General features: G+C 42.8%; 1 protein-coding gene across 1 annotated transcript in view; it reads right to left on the reverse strand.

Annotated features, from left to right (window-relative positions):
- The window catches only part of LOC105691315 (glycine-rich cell wall structural protein-like), a 33,434-nt gene extending 19,216 nt beyond the window's left edge, over nt 1-14,218 (reverse strand). The window contains exon 1 of the mRNA XM_025747133.2: nt 14,068-14,218. Within this exon, the coding sequence (XP_025602918.2) occupies nt 14,068-14,218 (151 nt within the window). The remainder of the gene's footprint in view (nt 1-14,067) is intronic.
- Between the last annotated feature and the right edge of the window lie 2,162 nt (nt 14,219-16,380).

Raw genomic sequence — 16,380 nt, forward strand, 5'->3', positions numbered from 1 at the left:
AATAAATTGCCTCTGACTGCATTAATTTTAACGCCAATTAAATTTTTCTCGATGCAATAATTTATACCAGGTACGTCCGAAGCAAATTTAGCGTTATTGCAGCAGCCATGTGGTAATAAATTTTTAGATTCTTTGGAGATACACTGCCGTTATGTTCTGTGAGTGGCATTTTGTCGGTTTAATTTCCTGCCCACGCTGTATTATGAATTGAAATTATATTATACCTGGACACACCATTTTTTCATTCATTCACCGACAAATATTCATCCGAGACACTTATACGGGAAGCTATTCGATATCGTATTTCATAGAAATTTATGCGCATGTGTCTGACCAGAAATATAATCGTGAATATATAATGAATGTAGTCGAGCACTAATTCCACCCTTCACGCTGCAAATCTGTTCATAGGTTGAAAAGATGAGTTGATAACTCAATTCGAAAACCCTCGATACAAATTAATTCTAATTACACGTTTTATTCAGAGCAACGCCAACAGCGGTAATCGCAAAAATACCTAATTTATTATATTTATTTGACTATATCGCTGTTGTTATAATCGACGAATTGTACGGATTTCATAATTTTGAATGATCGAATACTTGACTATCGTTACAATCGCCATAAGAGGTTGCGTAAATGCTGTTAAAATGGTCGATGAAATTGAATTGTTGTCGTACACAACGGCATACAAAATGAAGAGAAAATGATACACACGAATAGATCCCCACCTTAAATCGCGTGGGGGTTACAGTAATGCATAGACTAACGTTATGTCGACTGCACTCAACGTGTCTCAAATTTCTGATTCAGAATGCGTATTATGTACACAAGCTGGAGGCAGTTGCTCAGTGAAGCCTATCGAATTAGCATCTTCAAAGAAGTTTTCTTTCTTTCTTCGGAGAGGGAGGGAAATTTTCATAGATAATCTGGCAAGTGCGAGGAACGAGAAAATTTTCATGAATTATCAATGTCAAATAAATAACCCAGTGCTTTTATCGTCGTATATAACATTTTAAAAAAGTACATCGTCAACGTAACTACATATTACCGCGACGCTCCTTGTTCAAAATGCAACAGACGAAGAATTTTATTAACACAAAAGACACGTAACGAAATTCGCTGCAGCCAGCAGGGAACGAAAGTTATTTTGAAATACGAGAAATGAATAGTCACCGAAGATCCTGAACATCGAAAGCACATTGGTTGAAAATTTATTCATACGATAATGCGTCTTGAAAAAACTTTTCAGTCCTTTGAAAATAATTTGCAAAACATTAACAAGAGATAAAGTCAAAACGCGAGTCTTAATCCGAAATATGAGTGACACCGATTTCTCGACAGAGTGAAGTTATAAACGAAGAACACAGCAAAGTAGGTACTCTAGGTAATTGCGTTGCTTGGAAGTTTAATAATCCAAGGGAAGGAAGAAAAAGGAAACCTGCCGAGTTCGAGGAAGAAATACTGAAGCTAAAGTGAGAAACCCTATTAGGTAGAAAAGATAGGATCTTTGCATGGGAAATTTATTCAGTCTGGGTTTAGATAAAACTGCTTTTGTATTCCATTGGTGGCCACCGAAGATCGCATAAGGAATCTAAGACTTTTTCGAAGCACGTGTATACATACCTACATGGCGAAACCGAGCAAGCGAGCCGTTTACTGAGGGATGCGAAATACCAGCCACATATTTGGCAGAAAAGCAGCTTTACCTCACTTCACTTATGAAGCACCTGTGATTAAGTACGTGGTAAGCAGGTGGCTCCGCACAGACTGCGCTAGTAAGCAAATTAGTTGGTTCGCTGGTTTGCTGGTTTGCTGGTTGGTTGGTTCGTTTGTTGGTTGGTTGGTAGGTCCGACACGAGGACACGAGGCGATCAACAAGTGGTGCAAGACAGCAACGGCGACGGAGCTGAGGATGAGGGTCCGAAGAGGGAAAGTGGATAGGGAGTGAATAGAAAAAGAGAAGAACAGAGCGCGGAGAAAGGGGAGAAGGTCTTGGCTCTTGCTAGTCGCCGATGCATTCTTCCATTTGGCTGAAGCCCGGACCAAGCTGCTCCTGGCAATTCGAAGCCGCCTGCATCGCGCGATTCGTTTGGGCCTATTTAACCCGATTCAGCACGATTTGTAATTATCTCAACCCGTCCAGGTTTCAGGAATGCATTCAAAATCAAATTCTCAAATCATTGAGGATCCGCAGAGGTTCTCTGGTTCTCTCAGAGGGTAATCTGAGAACACTCTCATTTTATATGATTTGAATATTAAGCTGATGTAATTAAGAGGATATTTACTGTAATCGAGAAGTTCGATGAACGGTGTATAAAAGCGGTCAAAAAGATTGAACTCATTATGATATCGCTACGAGTTGAATTCCTAACGAGCTGTTCAGATTCTACTCTAACACGAGCTGTAAAAGTTTTACCTTTACTATTCACTACGGCATTTGCTCATTATCATCATCATTAAAGTACCCGCCGTGCGCTCCCGCCCTCACTTTCAACATTCAAGAAAATAAACGAAATTCTATGTTCTCTTTTTAACTATAATTAGTAATAACCAATCACCTCAAAGGGCCGATACAACAGTGTCAATAATTAAAACAGTTCGTGGCGATACTCCTTACATTCCAAACATACCGCCGACTCCCCGTTTTAACATACAGAAGCTGACTGTTTTACTGCCCGTGCTTGCAACGGTGCACGAAAATCCAGACATCATGTACATACGAGTATCGGAATAAACATTGAGGGCAACTACTTTGGTATCGTCGTGAAGTCGGCCAAAACTTCGAGCGATAGAGTAGGCAGTCGTGATTAAAAAAAAAAAAAAAACCGAAAATGATTCCTAATAGTATAGATACGAACGTGAGCTTGCCTCTGCCGTATGATGGAAAACTTCCGGATTACACATCACGTTTTACCTTTCAACGGAACAGATGAGATACTGAATAGCCAGTTTTGTCATCGGAACAATACCAGCTCTGACAGTAAGAAATGAAACTGGAATCAGGATTAATTTGCATCATCAACGTTACTATTCCGGGGGTTCCTGATGGGGCTGCAGAGCCACAAATTACGCAACGTTCACCCAAATACGTAATTTATGAGGCTATGTTTTATTTGCTGCTGCTGCTGCCGCTGTTCATTCTACCCGCTATTTTGATGTAGAATGCGATTTCATCTCGTGGTCGTTCACCCTTATTGTTCCAGCGGGCGAGTTTATTAGTCGAATGGTTTCCTCACGCTCCGTAGATCGTTCCACCGATACAATGATTCATTACTGTACACATAACTCCGGGGAAATCGTCACCTATGCACTTGAACAACGTGAGTATTTGTTGATCGTAGAATTCGTTCACTTAATTCTCGTTTTATCCAACCGCGTAACGGTCGCTCGTATCTGGATACATTCAACTGTAACTTCATTTGGAAGTACTGATACGAGAACGCGTTTATAATTCGTATGAAAACTCAACGAATACGTCTGGTTTGATTAACCAAATAATTGCTAGCAATCTGTTTTAATCTAAATAAGCATATAGCAGTTAATGAATGATTTAAACGGGTTCTGGCGACGGCCACGACGCATACCTCTCTAAAGTGAGGTCAATCTGCGGTCAGTCGTTGTCCACATACCCGGGCTCAATCTCGTTGTCAGCACTTGGTTTGCCAACGGAGTAATGGTTGACTGTGACGGTAGAAAACAAAAGCCAATTGGAGTTCCCGATCCGTATCAATAACTGTGGAACAATGGTGTATGTCACTTGGCTAATATTTTGAAATATCAATATGCAGCATATCACCCATATCATTCGATCATGAACTGACGCCGCTATAGCGTCGCAAACCGCAAAAATCTCACGATATGATATCCATGATTGTCGAGTAACTCTACTCGTGAAAATTCTTGCGTTTACAGCCATGCGGCTACAATGCAGTCTGTGAAGTGCAGCCCAGATGTTGACTGCAGTTTGTTATTCCGGCGAATTCCCATTCTCTTGCGGTCGAATTTCCTTTCTCTCTGTTCGTCGACACGGGTTCGATTATGAAGGCCATACTACGTCACGTACAACAGCCTCATCGAAAACCCCAATGAGTTTATGTACATACCATTGATCCTGATCATTCTCCACGTCATGCAAAGAATGCGTTTGAATTCGATTAGCATCTGGCGGACATGACACTTTTGAATTTTTATCGCGATTTTCACGATTTTGGTACTTTAGTAAAACCGGAGTTTGCAGATATTCTTCCGCTTTTCTTGGCTCGGTAAAAACAGTGCCGGTTCCGGATTCGATTCACTTGCGGCATGTGTGGTCCCGCGAGGTACTTGGAGGTCCTTCGTGAGTCTTCGGATGGCCACGTGCACTGGGAGCCTTGAATGTTTTTTATCTCATGCAGCGCACCATAAACGCCTCTAAGTTTCATCGCACTTAGCTCAGTCTCCGTTAAATTTGATACCTTTAAAAATTGTTCCTTGACGCACCTGCGGGCTGATGAATTTTCGACCAATGCGTGAATTTGGTAATTTTCAGTCCGTAGACCTTGCACCGTTAAAGCTCAAATCCCGGATAGAGAACGATGGTCGTGCGCTACGTGCCAATTAAATTATTTTTCATAAATCTTTGACCGGAGAGAGTACAAATTCACCTGGTAGGAGGTCTACGCACGAATGAGCCATACAATCAACAAATTTCGGAGCAATAAACTAAGCGGAAAATCGTTACTTCATCTTGATTTCTCTCTTGATTGTGTATTGAGAATCAGCGTCATATGTCATAATTTTTTAAGTATATCCAGCGAGTAAGAATCATCGAAGATTAAACATGGCAGCGGATAACGGCTTATCATCGGCCGTTTCACTCACGCATGAATACAGAGAAGCCAGCCATAGTTTTATATCAACATTGATACGTGTTCTGGATCCATCGATTGTTCATCCGGTCGTTTGGATGATTCGTTACCCATAAAACACACGGAGAGAATTCCACTTTCCAAAAAGTAAATGCCCAGGTGAGTAAGGTCTAAGAAAATTCCCTCTGACCAGAACAAGCTATAAAAGTCAAGAAAGATGTCCAGGTAAGGTAAGGCGAGCTCTGGTCGTTGTTCGGCGGCGAAGGCAATAGGTCGCTTTGAGTAGATATACCTGAGCTAAGGTGGAGCGGGTAAAGCAGGCAGCGTGGCCTAAGCTATTGTCCCTGGTTTAATTGGGTGCAGAGGGGCCACTCGGAGCAAGGAGGCTCTCAAAGCGAAGACACGATCGCGAAGACACCGGCTTGGGTAACTACAGCAAAAACTTCCAACGAACCAACGCTTATCTAACCTTAACTGACCAGTAACCGGTAAGCAGTAACCCCCCATCGTTGTCTGCTTATTAGCTACTTAATGGGCAGCGATGTACGAACCGCACGCTCCTTTTCCGCGGACGCTATCAAAAGGCGCGAGCACCCACCAGCCGAACCTTATTTTGGCAGGTTTACTGCAATTTGAAGTAAGAAAATAAAAAAAAAATAGTCATCGACAGTTAAGGATAAAAAAAAAAAAAAAATTAAAGATTCATCGTTTTCGGCGGATAATCATAACCATGGAAAGCCACATTATCCGTTCAACGTAAAGCGGAAACTTGAGTATTCAACCCAATGGGAAGAAATAGATTGTCAATCAATGTGGCTGAAGAGATAATGGGGGTGCGCGAGGAAATGAAAATTGTAATACGTAGGGTGTCAGGATTGTATAAGTGTTATAGACAGGAATGTATGAATCAGCGTAATTCAATTTAACGACGACATTTATTTGTTTTCTTCTCTGTTTTTTTCATGGTTCAATGACCGAGATTTATGTAGGGGTCTCAGAGTCGCATGGACTTGATGTCTGAAGATATCGTATATCAATTAAAAGAACAGTAGCGCGAGATTTCCATCTCTGAATCACACCGATAACGTGTAATTTAATGACGAATGATCGGAAGACCGAACATGGCGACTTATCGCCACCTCTGATCCTACTCCAATATTATATTGGAAATACTCTGAACTTGATTTCGGTACGTTGAAAAGCATACCTAAAAAAGATAGGAATTTATCTTGAAACGGTATACCGAGCTGGAACTTCGGAAGCCCAAAGGTATCATACACGGGCAGTTACATACGTAATATTTATGCCTGTATAAATATTTGAAACGTTCAGGGAATTGGTGTGACCTTTCGTGATATTCAATAACACCGTGCGATGTCTTGGAAGCTCAGCATCCTCAGATCCTCAAAGTCGTCCGACTCCTATTAGCCGGCTGAAACTTCTCAAAGCTATTGGTTTGGACTATACAGACGTGGAATGGTCCGTAACTTGTATAAACGGCATAAAGTCTAGACCCCGGCAGTCTCAGGAAATTTGTGATAAAAATGTCGGGTGCTCGAACGCTAGGATCCCTCGAGTGTAACGCCTAATCTCACCCGGTACGCCCCGCCTTCGATCCCAAATCGTACCGTCTCTCCGTCTGCCAGGTGAGATCGAATCAAAGACTATATATAAGCGTCGTCGTGCACCTGATGTGCGGTTTCCGTAGTCCCTCCATAAGAAATACTAGTTCTTATAATCGATTACGCAATCCGCGTGTATTTCATTCATTCCGCGCGATGGCCCGTGACTTCGATGTGAACGTACTCCGAGTTACCCGATTAACGATTTTTCACGACAACACCACCAGCGACCGCAACGATTCGGGGAAAAAAGCAATTTGTAATGACGCAGTGGAAACGTCGGTACCCGTAACCGTGTGGAGTCCGTCCCCGCTAATTAATCAAGGTTTAAAATAGCGAAGTTTACCAGTCGGTGTACCAACGGTCAAGTTGAAATGATTGAGAAGGTGATGTATGGTACATCGGTCACAAATACTGAAAACTTGACCGAATTAGCAATCCTTTGCTGAAAGGTTGAGTGTCGGCATAACTCATCAGCCAACGGTGATCGTATTGCGGAATATTTTCAAAGGAAATCAGGTATTCTCTATGTAAACTTACAATTAGCTAAACTTTTACGTGAGTGACTAGTTATACCGACATATCCAACGTAACGATTAGGATATATATATGTATGTATATAAACGCCACCTGATCCCAACATAGGTGTTATCTCGGCTACTTGTTTGCATAAATGAATTATCATGCCTTGTTTAAAACAATTTACCTTCTATGTGAAATTAAGTTGAACCCCCCCTGGAGTCGTTTAATGATACCTACGTGACTTTAATATCATTAAATTTTATTTCGGTAGTTGGAATTCCGAGACGAATGAGTGAACACGGAAATTAACTCGGGCTATCCGATGAAATAACAGCGGGGATCATAAAGTCATTCTGCTTGTCAACGGTCGTAGTTTTTTTTTTTTTTTTATTGTTTTTATTTTACCCCGCGTGCGGGAGTTAAGCACTTTTTTAGCACCTCACCCTTATACAAACACGTATACACATACCCCGTGGTTCATAGACTCCAAAAAGTTTCTTAGAATCATGATAAAATTCTGATTAGCAACGAATACTCGGTACTTGTTTCACCTCAAGGGTACGAGTACCCAGACTTTACCTCTGTGAAAGGCTTTGGTAATAATTAAAAATTCTGTAAGCAAAGTTCATTCCCAACAACCGGTAAAGTACAAAGTCAAAAGTACGTTCATTGTTGGTAGAGGAAGGCGGGAGGAAGGCGGGAGAAAGGCGGGAGACAATGAGAAGGTCGCGTAGCGTTTTCTTTTCGTTTTCTCTGTATGTCTGCAGAACACCCTGACAAACAGAATCGCAAAAGCTCCTCTGCTTTGTGTGGCCTTTGGCCACGCGACTCATTGCCCACAGGCTAGTTGTCGGTCTACACGTGTACAACCAGTGCGGAGGTATCCGTTTTCTTTTCCATTTTATTCGCTGAGCTCTCGCTGTGCTCGAGGTCAAACGATCTTGTCGCCGCGAGATAGTACGGCGGGTGAACTTCGCAGCCATGAGTGGAATGAGGCATTGTCGATTGACGCGATTTCTATGAATCTTTCGCCTGCCGTGCCATTTGCGAGATCAACGACGAGTCGAGAAGAAATACAAGAGAATGCTGTCCATCTGCCCGAGGATCAATGGTTATCGATAGATATGTAGGGTTTCGCGTTATAGAGTGTCCTCTGATGGATGGCAAAATTGGCCAAATTAAGAGCCCGGAGGTGAGGAACGAGGAATTTCTCAATCAGTCGAGCCAAGAGCAATCAATCTACCGCGGTGGCAGGGACAGGTAGGGTAGCGGGGCGAGAGCGGGTCCTTCACAGCGGGACATCCGTCGCTCGAAAGAGCAGAGATCGCGCGTCGACCGCTCAGGCGCGACTCACGGTTAACTAGATGCCAACTAAGATTTTTTCGCGAGGGGGTGGCGGATGGCTGTGAATGTAGATGAGGATATGAATGTGTTTGTATAGCCGTAGCTGTAGCTGTAGCTGGCAGAAAATGGAGCCGAGGGGTTAACGGGGGGAACTCATAACCCGAGAAGGCCTCGGGGTACCAGCCAGGTGCCCACACGTCAGAGGAGATAGCCGCCTTGTATGTATTGCGCGCACAAATATACGGAGATGCGAGTACTCGCAAACGTGGAGGAACGCAAGCGAGCAAACAGGCTGGCAGGCACCTTGGCCGAATGCGGATGAGGGGCGCGGGTCAATCCGACGATGCAACGCCGTTGTGAGACAACCTTGGCCTTTCTTTTGCGTCAGGCCTGCCTGGTTCTCAGGATTCAGAGGACCCCTGACTCTTTCGCGGAGGGGTTGGATCATCTAAGTGATTTCCCGCGATACAACAACTGCGGAGTGTTCTACGTGAACAGCGGACTCCTACAAATATGATTGACTACCCGGAAAATTTGCAGGACTATTCGTTGTATAGGTGGAATTAATAAGCGAAACAGGCTACAACATCATTTCATTCTCTAAAGGATTAAAATCATAGCAAACGTTAAAATAGTTCTTATTCTTTACTAATGAATCTCTCAACTTGCTTCTTGAATTGGTAACCCCCCGAATTGTAAAACTTTTTTTCATCCACGTTAAAAATCGTTTTTTACTATAAATTACCAAGGATATAATGGTGTCAAAAATTGTAAGAGTTAATTTGATTGCCACGGGCCTCCAACTATTATCATATAAAGTGGAAGGCCCTAGAATCTACGATTACACAGGCGGGTGTCTATGGGAATAAGAGATTTCAACTAATTTAAACTGTACGTCTCATTTTTTGAGGGACGTGTAGATGTGTGTATAGGTTAGTGAATTAGTTACGCTTATCTAAGGCAATCAGGCACTCTCGAGTCGTTGATAGTAAAATGAAGGCGATGAATCTTTATTACGGAGTTTATTCTATGTCAAAAGTATTTTGTATTTTCATATCAATGTCACGCCGCAGGTAGGATAAAAGACGAGAAAATTTATCCCCACATAAGAACGCAGAAAACGTAGTGCAGGCACAGAAGAAACCGATGTTTCGTCTCTTCAATCGTGCGGGAGACCCTTTTAAAAAACGTCCGATGAATATTATTTTCTATAGCGAAATACGGTCGGACAGCGGATATTATCAGATATCCATACATGTAGATGGGAGCGCGTAAGGCGAAAATGCAGACGATATGCATGTGAAATGAGCACGCGAGATAAGATACCTAACTCCTTTCGAAACTATTTCAGAAGTATAATAAAGGAAAAACTTAGTGAGAAACGTTTATTACGGCAGATGGATATACCCGGCTTACAATTGCAGTTGGAATCTTTCGACCAGTGGAGGTCTAATTAACCGTCTGACATCATTGTCCAACTAAATACAGCTCGAGCTATTTATAGGCGCATTTAACTTGCTGGAATGCGTCCAAGTCATGAACATACAGCCCTTTCAGTCCAGAATTAATGCCCCGAGTTATAACTACGGTGTGACAAAAAAGATTTTCAATATACACGAATTGAATTGACACCAGGACTTGAATAAAACTATATTGATTACCATGAATAGTTGACGCATAATAGTGAGTGGATATTACGTACTACGGTAAAGATATGTGAAACTTTGCTAGATGTGGAGTGCAACACCAGGAACCATGAAACACCCCAACAATTCGTTGAGTTCAAGAGCACGTAAAAAAAGCTATCAAATTATAACCAGAGGAAACAAAGTATGATCACGAAACAACGTACAGCTCAGACTACATCGACTTGACTACCCTATTCATACACACTCATCTCGCTTCTTCCATACTCTGACATATGCGAGATATATATATGTATCCGCTAAACTCGTCAGAACCATTCTAACAGTCCCCCCAATTGACCAACTCGAGAGCGCGATGTGGACCGGACACTATTTTCCACCGGGTGATTCCAGCCTTTGATCGTCACTGCTCTATGCCAAAGCCGCCCGCACCTATCAGTTCTACTCCAACGTTTGGGCGGTTATAAATGCGAGCGGTGCTTCTTTTGGATATCCTCAAGGCCCGTATGGTCTCAATGCAGATACACGATGAAGGAAAATACTTGATACGAAAGAAGTAAAATAGGGAAAAATATTCTCAAGAATATAAAGTCGTGCTATTTGATTGTACGGCGGAGGTTGGGATGAACCGGGAGTGGATGCAACCGCTATTTGTAAATTGTAAAACAGGGATAGAAATTCTCACTTGTGAAATAGCCGCACGGTTTGCGGAATGGTTTTGTTCTGTATTACCGAGAGCTGCTGAAGTTCTTCCGTGCAAGTCGTAAAACGGTTTCAGCTCGAGTGCATCGCGTGGACGTCGGAATCTCAGCTGCCCGTCGTGACGGCACGATGCATACATAATGCATTTTATGACGTACAACGTAGACTGCGCCTTGGCACTCATCTTCCTTGCTTCCGCCGTCCTTGTCTTGATCTCAACTTCCTCCTCTTATACGATCTTCCCCATCGCCTCCTCGCTGATACCTTTTATCACTTATATTTCCATCTCTCCTTTTTCTCATCCCTGCAACCAGCTTTCTTCTCCGGTCTCTCGTGCTCATGGAGGGAAAAAGTAACGGATAAAAATAATAGAAAAAATACTTCGCCAACTTTGACGATAAACATTAATCAGCCGAGAAATTTGGTTCGCCCTGAATTCAGATCACGTGATGTTGGATAAAATTTTTCTATCGGAGATCACGACATCGGTCGAGACTCCCTGACGTTTGAGCAGCAGACATTGACGTGCTGATATTTTATGTAAGACATACGAGGGCAATATGTATGGAATTCAGTCGTACATTACGTATCGTTTTCATAGATGGATGAACGGAAGCTCTACCTATACACCCGGTGGTTATGATCTTTGGAAATGCGAGTACGTGCCCATGGGGAATTCGAACGGAAGCTACTCAACGACACTTTAGAGTGAAGGACAAGATGAGCCCATTCGAAGAGACGTTACGGATCAGGGCGACGAAAGACACTCGGGAACCCTCAAAGAAGCGGATAAACTCCCTTGGGAGTAAACAGCGTTGGCGGGTCGGGTCTCCCGGGCTGCGAAACAACTGTGCCTGGTTAAATTGGTAGCACCCAGTAATCAGCATCCAGCATCAAGAATCCCGCGTCCAACCCTCGGGGCCGCGTGTCTCGCGAGTGAATCGATCTGACAAAGCCGACAAACTTCCTAATTGCTTTCTTTTGCTTATTCCGTTCCGACTTCACCAGCCTTTTGACGCAAACCGACGGTTCGTTTGACTTTATCTAACTATAGGCCAAGACCGTGGCGTCGGGGGTTTTACATTTTCACTACATCGTTTATACAAGGTATACGCATAGTAGCCAGAGTCAATTTACGACAGTCGTGTTTATGTTGGAAAAATCACTTCAACTCCTATGCTTTTCCACCACCATTAATTAGGTGTATAAATAAATATCGCTGAGGAGACTTTGATTTGGTCGGGACGCATTCGCGTCAGCCAAAAGAAAAACCCATGTTCAAATAACTGATGATTGTGGAGCTGAGCTCTGGGTGCCTTGAACTTGTCTGTTTGTATATCAATAGTGACGTGACTGAATGTGTCCTTTCATTTCAACCGTTAATCATATTCAACTTTTATCTTGGTGCAATATCGGACAAAATCATCGCGTTCAACTAATTTCCATACCGCGTGAATGAAACCTGCAGGTATTAATGATGACAACGAATAACAATTTACACGGAAATGCTGCGATAAGATGAACGTTTTACTATTCTGGTACAACACAATTTGAACTAGAATTGAATTTCTGGCTAATTATGTGCTATATATACGTATAGCACCTGAACGTCGTGTTCGATCCGAGGAATGATAGGACAAGGAATCGCATATACATGAGTATAGTTCAGAGGACAATTCAGCCTCGAAATCTGGTATATCGGTACTTCCACCAAACGTCTCATATCTCCTTGTTCAGCGTGTACCTACGTGCGAACGTACCTAGGCGCCTGACGCTTTCGCGTATACTATACTATATGTATACTCGTGTCTATTCGAAGCTGGACGGATCACGCGCATAACTTGAGACGCGAAGGTATTGCATGTAATTGCAGCGCGCAATCGTTCTCGGCGCGCGTAGACACGCGGGAGGCAATTCAACGAGAACTGAACTTGGCCCGTATACGTGAGATTCCACATCCGCGGTTTCAGTACCGTTGCTGGCACACGGTACTCCCTGCGCGTGATTATCACCGTTTCCAGCGTTTATTTCCCTTCCGTATATCGCGTAACGCTCCGCATATTTTGCTCGGGCAAATAGGTGTTCTCAGATATTGCAAGATAAATTATCAAACCTTCTATGCAATGAACGCGGGAAAGTCGTGTAATCGTTTCCAAGAAAATTCTCTTGACCGTTCGCATTTTCTTCTACGCAATGCATGCCTCTGAGCAGGTTACACGCTCGTGATCTTGACGCTAGTATAAATGCTCCAGAGGGTCGAAAACGATCTCAAGATTTTCTCGTAGGGGCCTGTGAAGTGTCAAGCTTCCAATTGATCGAGGAGTTTTACTCTTGCCATCGACAGCCCTATGGTAGTTTCTTGGGGATTCATCACCCAGATCACTTTCGGTATAAGCGTTAGATTTGAGGGATGGATATAAAAATGTTCGGATGAAATTCGTCTAAATAACTCAGCGAGAGATCCTCGTTGATTTTATTGTGGGAGTTTATATATGGAGTGGCTTTGATGTCATCTATTCCTTTGGACAGGTCGACTTCGAATGTGTCTGGCTTAAGATATTAACGACATACAGTGCATTTCCCAAGTAGCTCAGGATGTCATTTAATTTTAACTGACTTCCGTATTTCGAGCTACTTCCGGAGACTATAAAGTCGCGATGGTGTCTTCGCCGTGAGATAAGGGTAGCGGGCCGCTCGCGCCAGTGGCGACAATCCATTAATTGTCTCGCTCGTTGAAACTACCGGGGGTAACTTGAAGGTCGTTGAATTTTCACTACTTCTTATTGAACGACGTTTCTATCGACAGTTCGTTCGAATGATCGTCGCAAATTGGTGTCTCGCAAAAAACTACCTATTCGCAGATATCTCGGATCTTCTACACCTGCAGGTAGAAAAAAAAAACCTCGAAACGTCGTTTACCTTTGTGCTTCTATCCGTCGTTACGTATGGCTGCCAACCGCCAAATATAGGCATACAGACGCTGTGAATACCAGGCGAGCATGAGTTTTAATAATATGCTCGACACGATAGCTGATACGTCGTATCGCTCCATCTCACTCATACCTCCGAAGTTTCTCCGTTCCTCCAATGTTGCACCACGTCTTTCGGTCCTCGTTCACGCTGCTCTCGTGTGCTCTTCCACGTTCACGCTACTTCAGTACGGTCTGGTGATTCCGTTCTCGGTGTTTCCATCGGTGTTTACGTAGACGATATTGTGTTAGCGATGATGCTGCTTGCCGTTTGCTCTGCGGCTAGAGAACTCCGCCGATCGAAATCGTATCTGAGCAATTTGTTCGTGGATACTTATACGCAAGGATGGCTGGTAGTGCCTTCCAGTAATGATAATAGGTACGCGTAACTGCCGATCGCAAGAAAAGTTACCTTGGACTAGGCGGGGATTTTTTGGAGCTTGTTTTCCAGATGATAGCACCAAGTGATGAGATAATTTTCCTCTAGAAGTTGTGGCTACAGATGACCTCCCGTATGCATCCTTCACCCATACACCGTATAGACTTTCATTTCGAAGACGCATTTTTTCACTCGAATTGGATATTTTTCAATTTCTTACGACCGTGCGATTCACAATGGTTCTACTTTTTTGCTGTAACACCGTCAACCAAGCAAATCGCATATATCCGTTGATTCTTTCGTTTCATGAGTTCTTTTCTTATCATAAATCTGAAAAAATCTCATGGTCGAAATCTCCTCCAATTTTTCAAATCAGCGGTCCTCGATTCAAAGCCACTTTCATCCAACATTGAATCAAGGTTCAAATGTGCCCAAGCAGTATGGCGTTTTTTCGAATCGCGATACGCCAGTGATCACCGCCAGAATCACTTTGGAGCGAGCTGACAATGAGGCATGAGACTGTGAGGAACCAAAACCACAGAAACAAAAAGAAAGATCGATGAGAAGCCCACTCGTTATAATATGTTTCATTGGTAGAGCCTCGGGGGCCGCAGAGTAAAAAGGTTTTGTATTGTCGTAGTAAGTAGTCTGTTTTTTCAGTATCTCATGTCCTTCTGACTTTTGTCTTGCTCTTTGAAATAAATGAACAGACCATTACATCGTACTGAATATAACGGACCTCCATGTAGTCCTGTATGGAAACTTCGGAACGATACTGATTCTATTATTTGTTTTTCTCACGTTTTTATTTTGTTTGTTCGTTTCCGTACAGTTCGCTTTTCGCTTTTTCACCAGCACCCGAAGCAAGCCATGTACGAATCATGTCGCCAAACATGTATCGTCTGGATGTCTCTTCCAGCCAAATTGAAATGAAGAATAATTTGTTTAATTTTTTTCCCTCATATCGTTGAATCGTCATATTCGACCTTTTGATGACACGACGCCACGATAGATATTAAAGACGGAGACGATGCTCTTATACCTACGTAACAATCTCTCATACTTGTATTTTGCTCGAAATACCCCTAGCTTAAGTTTTTAATTCATCGCAATAGCCCATACGCGATCGGGCAATCCAGCAAGACAGTCGATCGGCCGCTCGATTGGAAAGTTGGAGATGCCTTGCTCAGTTGAGATCGGCATTTATCGATGTAATGACCGAAATAATTCCGCACAAAACAATAAAAATAATCGGAATGGGCCTCAAGCAACATGCGGTTTCCCGCCTGCCGATGGCATTGCCAAGCAGCCGATTCGTCCCTCGACTCACCGAGCGGGTATTATAGTATTTGTTTACACTCGGTCACGTCCCAAGATGGCGGACCCATTACGGTGCCGTTATAAGGCCCCGAACAGCCGTGAGCCTTTGCGCCCCGCATGCGTCGTGGCCAATGTTATCAAACTATATTTCTGGGAGCGTTTGTAGGCATGCAAATAAATAAATAAATAAATAAATGAATAAATAAGCGAGCGTTTTGGATTGATTCAACAAACCTAAATTTAATTGTACATTCAACTTAACGAATTATCATAATTCGAATTTTCCTGCGGCGCTATGGGGGCTGTAATTATATAGTTTTATGGGCATAGACCACCTGTATGTATTTTTCTACACACGTATTGCATCGCATTGAATGAGTTCGACAAACGTAGAAGAAAGAACTGAAAAAAAGATAGAGAATAATGCTGGGCTCGCCGTTTCCGGGATGTAGGTACAGCTTTGTTTCAGCTGTGTTATCCTTCTTCCGTCTCGAATCAATTCTGCCATAGAGAACCGGTAGCATTTAGTGGTCGTCGTAACGACAATGCGTCGCTGACAGTATGAATAAGTACACTTTCGTTTTCAATACGGTGGTTTGAAATAATGCGAGATGGGAAAAAATCTACCTGTGTGCCAGAGCTGATGTATCTTTCAGAGTTTTGACATATTCCGCAAGAGGATATAAGAAGTGCTTGAGATGTGCTCAACCACATAACAGGTACCACATACCAGATTCTCTCTGGTTTTATATTGAAATCTTGCATGTCACGTTTTACGTCTAAAACCACCGGCATCGGTGAAAATCAACTTGACTTCAAAATAATCCTCGAGTATGAAAAGACACGCGATACGTTCCTCACTCACATGATGAAATACGGCAAAATACTCGTTGAGTAGCCAGAAATAGAATTAATATACTTGAGCACGTTGTTTTTATCGTTAGATTGATATGCTATGCAGAGCGAATCTTTTACCTCCGTATAAACTATGACGAATGCGGAAAAAGAACTACACATCTGAATAGT

This window comes from Athalia rosae, chromosome 1, assembly GCF_917208135.1.
Source record: "Athalia rosae chromosome 1, iyAthRosa1.1, whole genome shotgun sequence".
Lineage (NCBI taxonomy): Eukaryota > Metazoa > Arthropoda > Insecta > Hymenoptera > Athaliidae > Athalia > Athalia rosae.